Source organism: Panthera onca, chromosome A2 (assembly GCF_046562875.1).
Source record: "Panthera onca isolate mPanOnc1 chromosome A2, mPanOnc1 haplotype 2, whole genome shotgun sequence".
Classification (NCBI taxonomy): Eukaryota; Metazoa; Chordata; class Mammalia; order Carnivora; family Felidae; genus Panthera; species Panthera onca.
The window spans coordinates 58,861,166-58,880,818 of NC_138340.1; the positions used below are offsets into that span (position 1 = coordinate 58,861,166).

The 19,653-nt window shown below is 50.5% G+C and overlaps 1 protein-coding gene across 1 annotated transcript in view; it reads right to left on the reverse strand.

Annotated features, from left to right (window-relative positions):
- CHCHD6 (coiled-coil-helix-coiled-coil-helix domain containing 6) overlaps positions 1-19,653 on the reverse strand; it is a 250,617-nt gene that overhangs the window by 37,339 nt on the left and 193,625 nt on the right. The window contains exon 6 of the mRNA XM_060631944.3: positions 9,527-9,597. Coding sequence (XP_060487927.1) covers positions 9,527-9,597 — 71 coding nt within the window. The remainder of the gene's footprint in view (positions 1-9,526; positions 9,598-19,653) is intronic.

Consider the following 19,653-nt stretch of genomic DNA (forward strand, 5'->3'; position numbering starts at 1 on the left):
GATCAGAAGACTACATACACATATGCATGCACACACAGACACCCACACCCACACATGTGCACACACAGACACACACTCATTCACATACAGGTACTCATGCTCACATATATATAAGCCCTCCCATATACTCACACACACACAGACACACATGTGCGTGTGTGCATGCACACACACAAAAGTGCAACTAGGAACCCAGTTCCAGGGTCAGCTCTGGTCTCTGTGTGTGGTCCCTATCAGCTGTCAGCTTGGGATCTGGTTCCCAACTGTACTCGGAACCTCCCTCTCCTTTCGCCCAAATCATCGATTCTTCTCTCGCGATATCTCTATATTGTTATTAATTTTTAATTATACAAGTTGTACATATATATACTTATGTACCAATATATATTTGTTTTGTTTTTACAAAATTAAAAACATAGCAGATAAAGCTACAGTCCTCTTTGGCTCTTTTGATAATACTGAATGCTCTTGGGGTGCCTGGGTGGCTCAGTGGGTTAAGCAACCAACTTCGGCTCAGGTCATGATCTCGCGGTTTTTGAGTTTGAGCCCCGCATCAGGCTCTGGGCTGATGGCTCAGAGCCTGGAGCCTGCTTCCGATTCTGTGTCTCCCTCTCTCTCTGCCCCTCCCCCACTCATGCTCTGTCTTCCTCTCTCTCCCTCCAAAATAAATAAACATTGTAATACCGAATGCCCTTGAACTGCCCAGGAGTAACTACTGTTTTCTGTTTGGAGTGTATCCTTTCAGACTTTCTTCTCTGTATCCACATAAGTTGCACGCACCTACAGAGCAGAGAGAGTGCCGGCGTACGCGTGTCAGGTGCACACACACATAGTACACCACAACCTGCTTTTTCAGCCAACAAGATCTCCCAAGCTAGTGTGCACGCTCCGTTTCGTTTTTTACCACCGCTTGCTCTTCCAGTCAGAAAGATTATGCTTGTCCGCTGCCCTATTCGCAGGCAGCAAGGCTGCTTCCAATCTGTCACTTTGGGGAATGGGGCCTCCATGTCCCCTCGCCCGGGGCTGCTTGTCCACACACACCAGGGTCTCTGGAGGGCACGTCTCCAAAAGGAGAGCTGGGGATCCCGGAGTCTCCCCTTCCTTTGTGGTTCCATATCCAGACAGCCGTCGGATCACTCTATGTACCGAGGGACTGTACCCCCTTTGGCTACTGCACTCCAACCTCTCTCTCACTAAAATGTGAGTTTCTATATAGTGATATCAACTGTTAATTGAGTGCTTATTATGTGCTTAACAAATTGCCTCACGATGCCCTCAAAACAACCTTCAGCAGCAAGGGACATGTGTCTCAGAGCAGTTATGTCATCTGGTGCAGGCCACACACCAGGCAGCATGGCTGGGAATGCACTCACCTGTCTGACCTCAAAGCCCTGCCCTATGCGAGCCCCACACACCCTCACCCCACCATGGCGCCCTGCTGCACACTGCAGAAGCCTCCACAGAGAAGGTGTTTAGACAGCCAACTATTCGCTGTTAAATCCCACCCTAGAAGTCTATACAAGGGGTATCAGCTCATCCTCCCACCCATGCATCTACCATGGCTAAGTCCTGGGCTGGGCAGTGGGGATGCAGAGAAAAATAAGATTATGGATTGACCTCTGGGGAAGACACACCGTAAACAGAAAAGATGCTTAAGTTGGATTTTGAAAACTGAGCATAATCCGTAAGGAGAAAAGAGGGGCGTTCTAAACAGAAAACAGGATCTATAAAGATAACTCAGTAGATTCTGCATTCTGAAATCAGGAACCCAGCAGTCTCAGGCTGGAAAACTCAGTCTTTAGAAGTCATCTTATCCAAGGGTGGCAAAGGAGTTCACCTTGAATGCCAATCTGGAAGAGGTGATACCAGCTGCCAGAGTCTGGAAACCGAGGAGTCTCGAGAGCACGTCCAGGTTCAGGGGGAGATTGCTGGAATCCTCCGGTGATGTTTGCCATGGGCAAAGGATGGGGCACAGGCAAGAAGCCAAGCTTCCCGATGAACCCACTGAGGCTTTCCAAAGGTGGCCCACACTCACTTCCAGAACCAGCCCAGAGCATTGGCCTTAGGGAGCACTACCTCTGTTGATGAATTCTCTCTGCATGCATCTTTCTCTTGCTACAGAGGAGGCAGAACTCTGTTCAACATCGGTATGGGAGTAAATGCCTGCAAACAGCCCAGGGGAAGGAGGGGGACACACCCCCTCCCCCCCCCACACACACACGCACACACGTGTGCACGCGCAGAAATATACTGCACCAGCCCTGGGGGAAGTCAGTGAATCAGCTAATCAGCAAGCAGCTAATCCCCTTGTCCTGCAAATTCCTGAGAAGCAAGTATCTGGGTAGGGTAGAAAAGAGCTAGACTCATACAGGCCTGCATTCAAATCCCACTCGGCCACGCTGACTGTGTGTCCTGAAGTACTTCTGTGCACGATCACATTTCATTGACAAAGAGGCACCAACATTGTCCTTGTCTTATTGACCAGCACACTGAGCCTGAGAGGTAAGCTGACTTAGTTTCCAGACCTGCAGTATGGGACAATAATGGCATCTGCCATAAGAACTTCCTGTGAAGGGAAGACCCCAGGGGCTGCCTAAGTGCCTAGCAGAATAGCTCCATAGAGGTTTTTAAAAAAAAGTTTTTTCTTAATATTCATTTATTTTTGAGAGGCAGAGAAGGAGCAGGAGAGAAGGAGACACAGAATCCGAAGCAGGCTCCAGGCTCTGAGCTGTCAGCACAGAGCCTGATGCGGGGCTTGAACTCACGAACTATGAGATCATGACCTGAGCCAAAGTCAGACGTCCAACCGACTGAGCCACCTGGGTGCCCCCCGGGATGCAGGTTTTTAAAGAAATGTATTAACTGCATTTTGATCTGCTAAATCCACGCTCAAATGGGTTTTGATTCGTTAACCTCTCAAAGAGCCATGTTTGCCAGTTTAAGCCGCGTACGTTGGTAAATTTCTGAATAGAAAGTGCTCTTTTTAAAAAGTTACATAAGAGAAGTGAGAGAGAGAAACAGCTTTTGAAATCAGACTAATGTGAACATTATCCGGATGAATTAAGATAGAATGCTATCTTATTGGGTGTTCAAATAAATAACTGCTGTTTTAATAGGTGATCAATCTGTCATTGGCTCACTAAATAGAGCGCCTGAGAACACACTCGCTCAGGTGAGCCCAACCCCTCCCCCACAGGTTATTTAAGAAGCTCTGGATTCCAGGTGAGAGTGAGCCCTACCACAGCAGCTTAGCCCCAGCAAGGTCCAAGTCCCCTCGTCCACGTTACTTAGACCTCTCCGGATCAAAGTCCTTGCAGCACAATGACTCAGTTTCAGGAAACAGTTAATAACCTTCTTCCTTCAACTCAATTGTTCTAACCTCTTTGAGGGGTGGCTCTCTGTGAGGCCAGGGGGCACTGTACAAGTTTCCTGACAGGGAGAAGTCGAGACAGGCTCTGAATGCATCCCACGGGAAGAGGAGTGAAGGTTGTCATAAAAAAAATAGATGGGACACGATAAATGCAGGATGTTCCCTGGGGTCTTAATCTCTTCCTTCAGAAAATCTGAAGAGTTCTGCCTGCTGTGCTGTTGTGAGGTAGAGGGGCATGTGTCTGTGTGTGCGCGTGTGTGTGCACGTGTGTGTGTCTGTGCATGCAAACACACTTCAGGTATTTACTGCTACCCCAACAACAGCATTCTTCTGAAACAAGAGTTCCCAGACTGTGAATGCCGGCCTCACCAACGACATTCCTCTTTAGTTCTGAGTTCCCCATTGGCCCTCTGACAGGCATCTTCTGAGGCCCTGCACATATGACAGGCTTAGCAGGCCTCAGGAAAGCGTGGCAGGCCCAAGAAAAGTTGGGAGGGCCACCCGTGCCATCGGTGTCTGATGCTGCTAACCAGTGTTGGAGTGACGTCGCGTTATCACTCTTTCCTCTAGCTGGCGTGGCCATTTTCTACTTGGCAAACTAATCATTCCTCAGAAGTTAAGTCAGGACCTCCGCTCCCATCTATAGTGGAGTAGCATGGGGAAGAACTACACTCAACTCTGAGAAAGAAATTTTAAAAGTTGAAATTTAGAAAATCTATTAAGGGGCACCTGGGTGGCTCAGTCAGTTGAGCATCCAACACTTGATTTGGGCTCAGGTCATGATACTGGGGTTGTGAGGTGGAGCTCCATGTCAGGCTCTGCACTGAGCACGGAGTCTGCTTAAGATTCTCGCTCTCTCTCTCCCCCTCCCTCTGCCCCTCTCCCCTGCTCGCACACACTCTCTAAAATTAAAAAAAAAAAAAAAATCTGTTTAAGGCATCTGAGAAGCAAGACAAAGTAAGCCTGAGGGCCAAGGTTATGAAGGGAAGGGAACTGTAGAGAGGTAAGTGCTCATTCTTGGAGCTACTTGTCCCCGGTGAGTTTTTGGCAATTCTTGGTGCAGGAAGGGAGGCTGAAAGTTGGGCAAACAGCTTCAGCTAAAGTGCAAAGAAGCCAGCTTCTGGCAATCTCATAGGACTACAGACAGAAAACATTCCTTTGGAGTTCAAGGCTGCCAAGGCAGCTAGGCTTTGAGGGACCAGGATTCGGGAGAACAGGGAGCTAAAATACAGTGAACCGACACTCAGTGACTTTCCTCTTTTAAGGCATTTGTCACTTTCTTGAGCTACTCAAGGCAAGAGGCTAAGGTGCCAAGTGAAAGCTACTAAAAGGCAAAGTGGAATTTTCAGAAGTCTCACAGAGCTGAGGAAGCAAAAACAAGGGTTTCAAGCTCACCAAGAAAGGAGGCGTACTGGAGCCCTGGAAAGCCATGCCCTAGGAAGAAGGGTAAATCAGAGGTGGCCTGAGTTTCACCAAAACTGCAGCAAGCCTCCAGTCAGCTCAGTCCCTCAGGTGGCCACCAGGGAACAGGGTAGAGCACTCTGGGGGAGATGACACACTCCAGAGCGTCTGCAGTCTCCGCACAATGCCTGGCATGCAATCGAGAATTACCAGCCACACAAATAAATAGGACCAAGAGGTTTTTGGAAAAGGCAATAGAAACAGACCCTCAGATGACTTCAAAATAACCATATCTAATAGGTTTAAGAAAACAGATGGCAAAACCCAGAATCTCACTAGAGACTGGGAATCAAAAAAAAAAAAAAAAGAAAGAAAAAGTAATTGAACTTCTAGAATTGAAAAACATGCAATATTTGAAATTCAGAAATCAATAAATAGGTGTAAGAGAGACTTGACACGTTAAAAAGGTTAGTGAAGTGATAGGTCAATAGTAAAAACTCAGGTGACAACATAAAAATTTTAAAGAATTGATGAAAAATGAAAAAAAAAAGACACAGAGACAAGGGAGGCACAGTAATACATGTAACTTAAATTCCAGAAAGGAGGGAAGATGAAACAGGGCAGAGTTTTATTTGAAGAGATAATGGCTGAGAAATTTCTAAAACAAAAGGACATCAAACCCCAACACATGAACCCCAAGCAGGAAAAAAGAAAGACAACTGACTCCTTAGGCACATGATAGTCAAATTGCAAAAAATACTAAAGACAAGGAAAAGCTAAAAATCAGAGAAAAAAAAAGTAATTACCAAAAAGGGGTAATAAGAGTATCAATAGCTGACTTCTCCAGGAAAAAACAGGTATCAAATTAGAATGTAAAGATACCTTGAAGGAACTCAACGAAAGGATTGCTAGATTCTTTCAAACTGAAATATATTTCCAATTAAAAATAGAGAATTTAGGGGCACCTGGGTGGCTCAGTTGGTTTAGCGTCCAGCTTCGGCTCAGGTCATGATCTCATGGTTCGTGAGTTTGAGCCCCACGTCGGGCTCTGTGCTAACGGCTCAGAGCCTGGAACCTGCTTCGGATTCTGTGTCTCTCTCCCTCTCTGCCCCTATCCCCCCCTCAAAAATAAACAAAAAAAATACAGAATTTATAATCAGCCAAACTACACGAAAAGAAATATTATAGAAGTTCTTTAGTTAGAAGGAAAGTGATCTCAGAAAGAAACCATAAATCCATAAATCAGTAATGATACAGAAAATCTGAACAGGACCGCCTAACTTAACCTGACAAACACAGATTACTATACCTGCTGGCAGAATACACATTCTTTTCAAATGTACATAGAAGGCTTCCCAAAACAGATCATATACATAGTCATAAAGCAAGGTCCAAAAATTTTAGAGGATTTACAGTATGTTCTTTGCCCCCAGAATTAAGCTGAATATCAATTATTAAGAAAATAACTAGAGGGGCACCTGGCTGGCTCAGTTGGTACGGCATACAACTCTTGATTTTGGAGTCATGAGTTTGAGCCCCAGTTGGGGGTAGAGATTACTTAATAAATAAAAGGGTTTTTTGGGGAAAAAAGTAAGTAGGAAATTACCAGATATTTGAAAATTAAGCAATACACTTTGAAATAACCCATGAGTTGAAGAAGAAATTAGAACGAAAATTAGAAAATTTTTGAACTGAATTATAATGAAATGCAATATATCAAAACTTTATGGTGTAACTAAAGCTGTGTTTATAGAGAAGTCAATGCCTTAAATGAATATATTAGGAAAGAAAGCAAGCTGACCTGGTGCTTCACTGCTTTTAGGATACGACTGAAATCTCTAACATGGTTACAAAGTCCTGTGGGGTCTGGCCTCTGCTGACTTCTTAGAGCTTCATCCTAGTCTGTCTCTTCTAATTCATTCCTCTCTAGTCACACTGGCCTTTCAATTCCTTGAATATGCTGTATTACTTCCTGCCCCGGGGCCTTTGCACATGCCAAATCTGCTGTTGGAAGTGCTGTTTTTCCCCCTCCTTTCTCTGGCCAAAGCCCCCTCATACCACGGGAGTCAGTTCAAAAGTCACTTCCTTTGAAAAGGCTTCCCAAACGTATGAAGTTTGCGTTAGGGTCCTCAGACACATGCTTTTTAATTCAAACATTTTGTTTCATGGCTCATTACTATAATCAATCATTATTTGGGCAATTGCTTTTTGTGCAATTAATTTGAAAATATTGTTTGTCATTCCCCAAACGCCCTAAGCTCCTTGCTGAAAGAAACCGAAGCTGTCATGTTGATCGTTTTATCACCAGTGCCTAGCATGGTACCTGGCAAACAGTAGGGACACGATACATGTATGTTAAATGAATACATGACTACACGGACATCTAATTAGTCACCTAAGTAACCACTCAGTTTACTCAAAGTTGTTAAAAGATGCTCACTGTCTTGGAAGAGAACTATCACTGCTGTCAGTGCTGGCATTTATTTCTGTGGCATTTACGAGGCAATTTACAATCATCTGCTAATCCAAGAACGCTCCCAATCAAGGATTCTGCCCTCCAGCCCAATGTTTAAGTAAAATAATCTCCAACTCCACACCGCTTCCTGTGTACTCTGGTTGGGTAAAGAAAAAAAAATTTTTTTTGTAAACTCAATTTATTTATTAAATCTGTGCCACGCTCTGCGAGTAATCCAGATGACTGCCGTTATTAGTAACAGTCACCCTGCCACTGCCACCCACTGCTGACATCTGAGGCGGATTTCCTATGTGCTATCTCACTCAAAGCACTGGAGGGGGTATCAGCTCTCTTCTGCATGTGAGGACATCAGAGAGGTGACGTGACTTGCCCAGGGTCATAGGAGCAGCCGGTAAGAGGCAGGGCAAGGGTGCACTCCAGGTCTGCTGGACGCTCCCGCCCAAGCATTCTCTCAGCTCCATCCCAACACCCATCTTACAGAGCACCTACTATTTAGTATTCTGCTTAGTAAATAGTAGTAATTATCAAGGGATGTTGTAAACCTTTTAAAAAACCTTTTACTTTGCTCGGATTAAGATGATACTCACATGCCATCTCCCCTTTGCCTTCAGAAGACATGAGGATGATAAAGGATACGACAGCAAAGTCAAATGCACTAATCCAGGGCACCAGGAGCCCAGGAGTCCCCACTCTCAGGACGGTGGGCCACATGGCAGGTGACAAAATGGTGTGGTCCCTGACAGTAAAGCTGCCTGGCTTCTCCCCAGAGCGTCTTCCCTCAGCAGGCTGTTCCATGATCCAGGGAAAGAGGGAGGGGCTATGGATCCAGCATCACTGCCCCACAGGCAGTTCCAACGGACAGGACGGGCCAGGGGATGTGCTGTGGTTTTTGCTCATTTCCGGGATCACATTACCCAGGTGGCCATCACCCCACAGCCTCTGGGGTGTGACTGCTTCCCAACCTCTCCCTCTCACGGATCGCGATTCTGAGTATTTCTCAGCCCTGGATGGGCCATCCGGTTGCTTGTCTGAGATCCAGATGGAACATTCCATTCCTTAGGGGTCTGTGCAGCTCATGGCACTTGCTTACACCCAGAACCCCCTGTGGGATCCCAACGGGCAGATGCAAGAGCTTTCCAGTCTCTACCTGCCTACTGGAAAGTTCTTTCTCTGAGTCCCCTATTACTGCTCTAGGACTTGAAATCCCAAGATAACTAACTGTATGCTCGTCCCTAAAGCTACTCAGTGGTCAGCTCCAGCACTATGTCCCCCTGGCTTCAGGTGCCCCCTGCTACACCCTAGACCTGTACTGAGGCCACCCGTTCCCACTGCCCCTTCCTGGTTCCTTGCACAGTTTTTGTCAGCAGCTGTATTTACAAGCACTTTGACACCTCCTAGCCACCCAAGCCTCCCTCTGATGGTTCCTTCTTGGGGTGCCACATCCCACCCCTCACCAATCTGCACTGGGACCGGTTTGCCTGGGGAATCACCCTGACTGAAGCCTGGAAGGGAAAGGCCCTTCCTTGAGGGAGGAGGAGGGAGTTGGCCTGGTCCACAGAGGCCACCTTCATACAAAGGACCCACAGCTCAAGGCCCAGCTCTCCTTCCCACAGCAACCCCTACAGACCCTCCTGTGACCTCACCCTGAAGGAGGGTGCAGCTGTAATGAACACACCGCATGTGCCTCCCATTCCTTAACATTCTGGCTCTGAGGCCTCCCTCACGGCGCAGGAGCACGCAGACAGGGGACAGGACGCTGGTACTCAGCACTGTGCGACCTGAGCCAGCCATCAGTGAGTGTCCCTGAGCCCCAGTCCTTCGGGGAATAAAAAGGGAGCCACCCTGAGCACGTGAGCATGCAAGAGGTACATGGCCCACAACCAGGCACACAGAGGTATGCTCAGGGAACAGGCTGGTCTGAATACCACCTCCACAAATGGGGGGCAGGTGCCCGTAGCAACATCCCTTCCCCGACTCCCTCGGGAGCCCAACGGCCAGCCTGTGGCGTGGCCCACCTACATGGTGTCTGAAACAAGTCTGCCAGTCCGCCATGGCCCCATTCCCACAGCCAGGGAGCCAGGGAGGAGCTGAGTACTCGTCTGGCCCACGACAGATGACTAGTGGCTGCCCCACAGCTGGGTGAGAGACCGAGTAGCACATGGTTGTCCATGTTATTACAGAGACTTGAAGTTAGGCAGGTGGCGGTAGGTTCCAAGCCCCGTGTGCTGATTCTTACGAATACAGGCTAAGTTTATGAAACATCATAAATGCGTTCTTACTTTATCGTGCCCTCCATTTTTGAAGCTGCCTCATGGAACTGCTGTGAAGACAGTTTGTACATCTCGGCATTCTACAAAGAGAAAAACAGAACTGATTACCAAAGACTGAAATTTCCCTCTGGCTCCCGCATGGGAGAGACGGTGCTAAAAATCGACAGATGCTGATTTCTTGACCAGCATCAAAGCAGATTGGTGATTGATCCACAGCTTGGCTCTGGCTCCCATCACGGTAGGCCAACCACGGCTACAGAATCCCAGAGTAGCAAAGGCTGGAAGGACCAATGGGTCCTCTGGTTTGGGGGTCGGCAACCCATCACTCAAACCCGGCCTGCCACCTGATTTTGTAAGTAAAATTTTATTGGAACACAGCCACACACATGATTTGTTTCTGCATTGTCAGTGGCTGCTTTTGGGCTACAACGGCAGAGTCGAGTAGTTTAAACAGCGACTATAGGGGCTGCAGAACCTAAAATATTCACTATCTTTAGAGAAAAAGTTTACTGAGATTTGTTCTGGTCCAACCCCCATTTTATAGGTGGCCTCTGCTGCCTAGAGGTGAAGCGACTTGCCCAAAGCCACCCAGCAAATAGCTGTGCCAGGACTGGAGCCCAAGCATCGGATTACCAGCTGGGTGCGGGCTCTGCTGCCTGCCGTGACCACCACACTCCGTGGCATGGTGGCTGTCTGTCCAGAGCTGCTGAGTGGCTCCAAAGGCATGCCCTCCATCCTTCCTGAGGTTACCTAGTAAATGTGCACGTGCAGAACCAGACTGGTGTGGAGAACAGTCCGGGCCTGCAATATGACAAAGCTGGGCTGAAGCCCTGGGGCCATCACAGCATGACTCCGAGTGAGTTGTTCCCACTTCTTTAGGTCTCAGAGGCTCAGAAGCCAGCACTTGCCACTGGTTTCCAGAAGAGACGACCGCAAATGCCCGTGCTAACCCCACCTGCCACCACACTCCTGGGGGAGCACCTTGAAGCTCACAGTGAACAAACTGACTTTTTGCAGCAGGCTGTCTCAAGGATGAAACCCCAGAAGGCGGCCCAAGATGGGCGGGCAGTCAGACTTTCGCCGTGAGGGTGAGGAGACGGCACGGATGCCATGGGATACCCGCCTACCCTGTGCAGGCCTGGGCCAGACCTTTCACAGAACCCGTGTGCGAGGGCTGGTTATTCCCTACAGGTGGGTAAAGGGAAGCTTCTGGCTCGGGGCGCCTCCAACAGGCACAGTCCTTACAAGACGCTCGAGTGGCAGGGAAAGGGACCCGGAAGTCACAGAACCATGCCCTGTGTGTGTGTCAGACTCCGAGCCTGGCTCTCCCCACTCCACCATACACAGATATAGCCTGGCCCAAAAGGAACGAGTTGCTCCTTCGACAAAATTGAAGAGATGACAGGTGTTCAGATCAGAGCCATGCAGGGGATGCACCCTACCCCCAAGGCACACCGTCGGCCATCTATAGAGAACGTAACCGAGGCAGGGGTGGAAAGCACCTCTCCTAGGAACCTGCAGGGTACTGAAGGCAGAGTTTGGGTGGGAACCTGGCCCTCACTTCCATTCTGGTACCTGCCCCTGGGAAGAGCCAAGGGGGAGGGGCCGCGGAGGGGTGTATGCCTGAGGGAATGCCTGGGGCCCACTCAGGAGGAACCCAAGTTCCCGAATTCTGCCTTGGGCTGTGCTGGGGTGAGCCCAGGGCTGGGCCTTTCACCCCCCCAGCTGCTAAGTGAGCCTGGGCAGGTCCTCAGCTCTGAACTAAGGAGGTGCCCACGCCTCTCTCCAGTGGCCCTAAGGCACAGCAGATGAGAAATGGGAACCCTCCCAGCACGACAGGCACGGAACACATAGGGGTTCTCCTGCCCGACCTCCCGGCCTGCAGGTCTGTGCTGACTCCAAGCTGTCCGATGTTTTCTCTCTGGAGCCCTGATGTTCCAGCCAAGAGATTATGATTTTGCCTCAATGGGTCTGACGTTCGACCACCATGGACTGTCCTGGGTGTGGGAGAAAGGCCACAAACGTGAATCATCTCAGGGCCTCTCCTCCCGCTCCACGCAGATGCTCTTCTGTGACGTCCTTGATGGGGATCATTTATATTCAGTCTGAACCTTCCATTCACGGGCCCTCACAGGAAACCACATGGTCTGTAGGCCCACATTGTAATCGTCACTTTGGCACATGCTGTGTTCTTTGGGTGAGTCACTCACTTCCTAGTGGTAAGACAAGGCTCCCACTCCGTCATAGGGTGGCTCAGATGGTCCTGAGGGGTGCCAGGCTCACAGTGCCCACCCTGTCCATTGCAGCCACTGTCATAGCACCATTGAACTTTCTGAGGCCAGCGTGGGCCTTAGTAAGCTCTCCATTCACTCTGATTGGTTCTCTTTGCCACAAGACGGTCTCCGGGCCCAGGCCTTCTCCTCCTTAGGGATGTGTCAGGCCACTGTCTCCTAGGCCTGGGGGCTGCCAGCGGCCCTTCCCAAGGGAGTTCCCACTGCCCAGATGGGCTGACAGGACCCTAGTGGCTCTCTGCTGCTCCCACATCTCCACGCACATGGCCCGGTCAGGGTGAGTTCAGTAAGTCGCTGAGTTGCCTACGAGTACGGACTGAACGTGCGGTCAGGGAGATTTGTCACAGGAAGTGCCCACAGGCCAAGAAGTGGTTGTGATTATCCCGCTGCAGCTTCCTCTATTGTCTCTCAGAGTGACTCAGAGGAATTCCCCTTCCTGTCGCACCCGCCCTCCCCGCCATCTCTGCCATGTCGTCTGCCTGAGCAGACCCCGGGACCACGCAGCACAGGGCGTCCCCTGTGCGGCTCACCTGACACACGCAGGTCCTGGTCCACACCTTGGGAAGGCTGCACCTGCCTCTTGTGTCCACCAGGCATTCCTGAGGCTGCTGGGGTGCACCCTGCAGACCCCTGGACCCTACCACCGTTGAGGGGTTTCTCTAAGGACTGGGGCCACGCGTGTTCACAACGAGCATCCGCTAAGTGCCAGAGGATTCCAAGACAGGCACGCCTGCCCCCCAGCCTCCTGGGGCTCCCAGACAACACCACGTCACGATTACAACGGGCCACTCAGCCAACTGTCCCCGGTGCTGTGGGGGTACCAGGAAGGACAGTCTGACGGAGGCCATCCGACTGGCTTCTTGGGAGCTGGCACCTGAACCAAGGCCTAAAAAAAACCTCTTTTTTATAAAATAGCATTTTTGAAAAAAATTATACACATAGTTTAAAAAGGCAAAAGCACAATGGGCAGAGGGTAGGAATGTCATGACCAGCAAGCCGTGTGGCCAGCCCGGCCCCGGTGCTCCCCCTCGTGCACAGGGTCCGTGAGCTGGTTGCCTGTGCATACCCACAGCACCGCTCATTTCTTCCCTTCCCAAAGGCTTCGCCACTTTACCCGCTGAACGGTACTCCACGGCAGGTCCCGCTATCGCGGCATCTTCACCTCTGCGCGTGCACATCCAAAGAGTGCATTCCAGAAGTGAAACTCTCGGGTCAAAGGGTACATCCGCTTTTACTAAACTGAGTCTCACACGGTGAGCAGAAATGAGCCAATGATGGGGGAGGGGGACGGTCCTGTAAACAAGGGAGAGTGAGGGGCGCCACACAGTAGATGCTCCAACTGGACCAGGAGCAAGGGAAGGGGCTAGAGACAAAGACAGCCCGGGACCTGGGGACCCGGGCGGCAGGCGGGGGGGCGAGGGGGGGGGGCGGGTCTCCACTTCAGGCTGGGAGCCTAGACCTCAGCCCACGGGTTTTACTTTTACGTGGGGGAGTGGTAGGGGAGATGTGTGTTTCAGAGAGAACATTCTGGCAGCTGTGTGGACGATGGAGTGCAGTGCCAGCAGGGAGCCTGGAATTGCCTGCCGCGCGATCCCACGGGGGCCTGGGGAGGCCACAGCGCTGTCCTGAGAGGAGTGCTGTCACCCACTGGTAACTCGCGGGGAGAGCACTGCAAGTGCACTGCACTGAATCCCCGCACGTCTCTGAGGACCCAGGGATCGTGAGTCATTATTTCTGGATGGTTTTTCCTCCCTGTTAGATCTTCAGATTCCCAAATCTTGGAATCTTTTCCTCTACCCTATACACAGCTGCCCCTCCCCCTCCTCCTCCAGCTGCTCCATACGCACATCTGAAACCAGAAGACCTGATCTCCATTAATTAAATCTGCCATTAAAAATTAAATAACGTGAGTAAGAAGGTGTGAGTGTTATCTCTATGGGTTTCAAAAGTCACAGTGTTTCTTCAATTACTTCCCATGCAGTTTTCATATTTCATACTGTCTGATTTCTCCAAGGGCCTGGGTTGCGAGATCAAAAGAGAGCGTGATGGTGAGAGGAGGCACAGCAAGAGGGCTCAGGAGGGGACGACAAGGAAACATGTTGTGGGCCAGAGAGGCAGTCCTGCTGCCCCCGCTGCGGAGCCATGAGGGACCAGAGCAGGGCAGGGTTGGGACCGGGGTGGGGGGGCTTGCGCTAACCCACTAGCCTGGCAGAGGAGCGAGGAGTAGCTGTCCTGGAACAGAAGACAACAGAGGTCAATGTGATGGTCAGCAGGGGAGTGGCTCTTGGGCTTGAAACCCCCCTCGGGGCCACGCAGACATGCACCCAAGGAACAAGCATTCGTAAGTCACCTACCATGCACGTGGGCCTCTGCAGTGTGTCACGGGAGAGCATCTATGAGGCATTTCTGTCAGACAGGAAAGACTGAATAAAGGTCCAAGGACCATCCCAGGAACAAGGGAGGCAGCTGGGGCAGCAAGGATGGGTATGGGCCCTGGAGTCAGAACCCAGCCCCTACAGCAGTACAGCACGGGCCAGCATCCAGCCCTCTGGTCTGCCCCCTCAGCCTCTCCTTTGTAACATGAGAACAGCAACAGGGCCTCCTTCATATGGTTGTGTGGGAACTGGTAGAGATGCCAATGAGATAATGCATATAAAATGCTTAGAACAGTGCCTGGCACAGAGTAAACGCTCAATAAATATTTTGAGAACTTAACACCCAAACGTGTATTAACCAACAAAGACAGCTGGAAGAGAGATCTGGAAATAGTGAAAGAGTGAGGAAGTGTACCTGAGGATGTGAAGTCCACGAAGGGAGGGGTTTTCACCTGTTCTGCTCGCTGATCTATCCCAGAGTCTCTAACAATGCCTGGTACATAGTAAGCCCTCCATAAAAATTGGGTGCATAAAAAGAAGTAGAGGTCGGTACCACTAGAAAACATGTGAAAACACAAGCGGGATGTGGTCATTTGTTGAGTCAATCGAGAAAGTTTGCTGAACTGGGGCTCTGTGCCAGGTACCCTGCGGGCACCGAGGAGAGCACCATACAATCAAATGGGGACACGTCGCCTACAAGGTTCACCGGGATTACTCAGGCCAGGCACTGTAGCCAGGACTTCCAAATAGGCTGGCCCCTTCTTGCCTAGAGCAGTGCTTCAAGGCAGGAATGTGCACCCTTCTGCCACATGAAGACACAAGGCTCAGAAAAGCCAAGGATCCCACAGTGGGGGCCGGAAGTTCAAGGGAAAGAGACAGCACCCGAAAACGGGTCTATCAGCCTCCCACTTCATACCATGTCCTTCCCTCTGTGCCTAGCTGACCCCCCAGAAGAAATTTAACAAACCAAAGGCCACGCAGACAGGATTCAAAGCCAATGTGTGGTTACATGTAGAAAAACGTGAAGCTTAGGATCCTGGCTGTCCAGAGCAGGGGAAGATCGCCAGCAAAATTAGTGCAGACTGTGGAAGGGCTCAGACGTGAAGCCTTAAAAAATATCCCAGAATCGGAGCGGAACAGAGTGAGGACAGGAGAACCCCATGCCAAGGCGCTGTCAATGTGGCTAAGGGCCGGTCATCCAGGGAGACGTGGAAATCACCGGCCTAATTACCAAGCTTCTCAAAGCTCGCAGGAATGCTAAATTTTAAGAGGAGTGAAAAAACTTAATGTATTCAGGATGTGAAGAAATCTCTGACTTGAAAAAAAAAAAAAAAAACAAAAAAAAAAACACAAAGAAGAAATGCATGTGAATCTTCTGTGAAGAGTCCAAAGAGTCAACACAAAAATTTCTGAATCTCAGGACATGTGATCAGCAACACAGTTGGTAAAGGAATGGAAATACAGTTTTGTTAAATGGCTAAACAGCTGGTTCTTGGCTATTTATGAAGTCACACGACTACATCTTTGTCTCTTTCCCTGCTCCTGGGTACCTACCAGCTCCGACTCTGCCGTCACATGGAGAAAGGACCCCTCTTTCCAGACTTGCTCTGGCACTTACCCTGGATAGTGGTGCACAGACAACGCTCTTTCCCTCCACTGCCGCACTCAGCAATGTCCATCTGGGATCCTTCAATGCTGGAGCTCCTTCCTCCCATGGTCCCCTCACTCCTAGGCCATCTGACTGTCATAGCCATCTTTGGTCAGGCCACACCCAAGGCCTCCCACCGCCCCCAGGACGGCCCTGACTGGGATACTCCTGCAACGCGCGCCCCCCAGGATGGCCTTACCTGGGATGCTCCTTCCATTTCTAGGACAGCCCCACCTGGGATCCCCCCCACCCCATATCCCAGGAGAGCCCTACCTGGGATGTTCCCTCCATACCCCAGGATGGGCGGACCTGGGATCCTCCCTCCATCCCCCAGAAGAGCCACAAACCTAGGGCTCCAACCTCAGCTGAGCCTTCCACACAACTTATAATTCTCCATAACAGCTATCCCAACCTTTTCTCGAATTCCGTACTGAATTCCTTACCTTGAATTCCTGCTATGGGCAGAGGACTGTGTCTCAACTTCAGAGACCAGTAAAGCTACTGCTGGGCACCAACAGGAACATCTCCCCCAGTACCAAACGTGCCTGTCTATGCCCATGAGCCTTTGCCCCCAGAGCAGAGTCCACCATCCTGCCAGGCTCCTGGGTTCCAGGGTCCATAGTGGCATGGGAAGATAGTTCCCTCTCCCTGTGCCTATTACTTCTTGGTCCCATGGGGAGAATGCAGACCCATATTTCAGGGGTGCTCTGAGGGTGCAGTGAACAATGGGTTCAAGGTCACCCAGCATGTCAGGGCTCGTCTGCTTCTTCCATTCATTCCACCAATATTTACTGTGTGCCTACTATTCACCAGGCCTTGCTGTGCAATCAGAGGGCACAGCAGTAAACAAGACATGAGAGCCTTGCCTTCACAGAGCTAACAATCCAGAAACAGGAAAAACGAGAAAACAATTCTACTCAGAAGTGCCATAAAGAGACAGGGCAGGTTAAGGGAGTAAGGAGCATCAAGCTGGGGTGGGGGCTATTTTAAATAGGTTGGTCCAGGCCTCTCTGCCGGGGTGACTTGGGGTAGATGTGATGAGGGAAATAGGATTCGGGGAGGTCCTAAGGTGGAGCTACACTTGATGGGTTCTCAGGAAAACGAGGGGAGCATGGCTGGAAGACGTTCAAGATGAGAACAGATGCAGGGAAAAGACAGGAGGGCTTGCAGGAAGCCACTAGAGGTTTGATCAGGGGATGATATGATCTGATTTCCACTCTGGAAGGATCACTGGCTGCAGTGTTACAAAGAGGCTACCGGGAAGAGAGAATGGAAGCAGCCAGGCCACCTGGAGGCCCCTGCAGGGCCCCAAGTGAGCCAGGGATCATTTCCTGAGGATGTGACAAACGCGACCCCACACCAGTGCTGGAGAGTCAGCCTTGCCCTTCCGTGTCGGCCCTGCAGAGCCGGGAACCTTCAGGAGACAACCCGCAGAGGGGTCGAGCAGGCTGTGAGGGTATGAGCCAGGGGCTCAGGACAGTAGCTGGAGTCTAAGCGATGAGTCCCGTAGCTTTGCTGCAGACCCCCTTCAGTTAGTTCCAGCCGAGTACTGGAATTCTCCTCGGCCCCGGGTTCCATCAACGATACGACTCCAGTCTCGTTTCCTCTGTCCTTCTGTCTGGCAATCTGCTTCCTGAGCTCCCCTCCTCTTCACACCTCCTGTCGCATTCCCTCATTACGTCCACCCCCCACATTTCCTGCACTGACCACCACCACCACCTGCCCAGAGCCTGCAGGAGGACCAAGGATCACCTCTTCCTTCCTCCTGGGGTCCCTGGATGGAGCCGGCAACCAGAGGTGGATACCTCTGCCTCCTTGTACTTCTCGAGGCCCTTCTGTTCTCCGTATTGTCCCTGCTCCTGTGTGTCCATTATTATCTTAGGGGGACGCGCTGCACTCGTACACCACACTGGTCCCCCTGCTACTCCTTTCTCCCCTCTCAGCTTACCCTCCACGCCGCTGTGGGAGCCATCCTTGAATACGCCTTTCAGCTTAAACCTCTTCATGTCCCCCACTGTCCTCAGAGTGGCCTCCGACTCTCCCTTTGAGACTGCCCTCCCTAATGACTGACCTTGGCGCTGCCCCTGGGGGGCTCTGCCCTTTCCCTGCAAGGACTCGTCATCTTCCAAGCCTCCGTCATGTTCTTTGTATCACTTCTCCTACCAGTTCTTCCCTGCCCACCTGAGATATTCTGGTTCATGTTGTGACACCCAACAGTGTCCCCTTTGCTGGACCATGTCATTCCTCTCCCACCTCCCAGGCAAAACTCACGTTTCCCTTCTCGGTGCTCTGTACCACGCTTTGTGGCGGCATTTCCCACGGTGCCCTGCAATCCTCTGCTAACATGCCTATTGCCCCAACTTGGGACTGGGAACCATGTAAGCCTGGGGTCAGCTTTTTGACTTCATTGATCCATACTTCAAGAATGCACAGAGGTCTTATTAGTCAGCTTGCTCTGGACCTTGCATGTCTCCAAACTCTGTCTTCCCGATCTCCTCTGGCCTGAGGGGGCCAATGACTCTCTACCTGGCAGGCCTCTAGTCCTGGGCCTAGCCTCCTGGGATCTGCTCTCATCACCGCTGCAGCAACAGTCCTGAAACAACACCCTGTCACGTCGCTCCCCACTTGCGCCCTTCCCCTCCTCCACCAAGGCGCCTCCATCCTGTCCCTCCAGGCACCCCCTCATTCCCTGGACACTTCCATGAACTCTTGCCTAACACACGTGGCTGGCTGCTTTCCAAACCTTACAAAGGTGTGACCCGCTAATTAGAGTGTTGTGACAGTGGCTGTAGGTGAGACCCTCCCGGAAGTATTTGCATTTGTGAAAAGTCAGAGAGAAAAGATCCCTGTCACTTTCTGCTCTGCCATAATGAAGAGTCGAAGGCTCAGAGCTGGGTTTTCGGGACCATGCCTCTTCTCCTCTGTGTGTTTAGCTAAGCCCCCTAGCATTTTAGGGGTATGTGTGTGTGCACTGCTGTGTGTGTGACTGGGGGTGAGATTTACGACCCTCTGCTTACAAGGGGTGAAGAAACAGAGACTTGGGCACCTACAGACATATATGTATACACACACGCACACACACACTATAAAGCACTAGATAAACGTAAAGCTGTGTTAATTGGCAATAACTACACAAGTTTTTTAGAATTTTGATTTACACTGAATACTAAACATTAGCCACCGGACCTCTGGATGAATGCTGATCTTGACCTAAGAACTTCTCTCTATTTTTAAAAAATTGTTTTTCAAGTATAGAGCTGCAATATTATATTGGTTTCAGGTATACAACATAGTGACTTGACATTTATATAGATTATGAGATGCTCACCATGATAATGCTACTTACCATCTGTCACCATACAAAGTTGTTACAATATCACTGACTATATTCTATATGCTGTACTTTATGTCCTCATGACTTATAACTGGAAGTTTGTACTTCTTAATGTCCCTTTCCTCTGGCACCTATCAGTTTTCTGTATTTATAGGTCCTCTTCTCCAAGCGCTGATTTTCATTAGGTGGAGCCAAGATGCGTCTGGGTGGGAAGACGCACCCCTTTGGAGTCCTTGGTAATCTACCAGGTGACCCAGGCTGGAAAGAACAAAAGCAGCGTCCCCACGGGACACACACACAAGGTGCCACGGCCTATGGTTCCCTCAGCGCTGCCCTCATCCCCTCTGGCCTGGGGTGGCCAGTGACTCTCTACCTGGCAGTCCTCCAGTCCTGGGCCTGGCCTCCTGGGATCTGCTCTCATCACCACTGCAGCAACAATCCTGAAGCAACACCCTGTCACATCCAGGGCCACTGCCCCACAGGAGTCT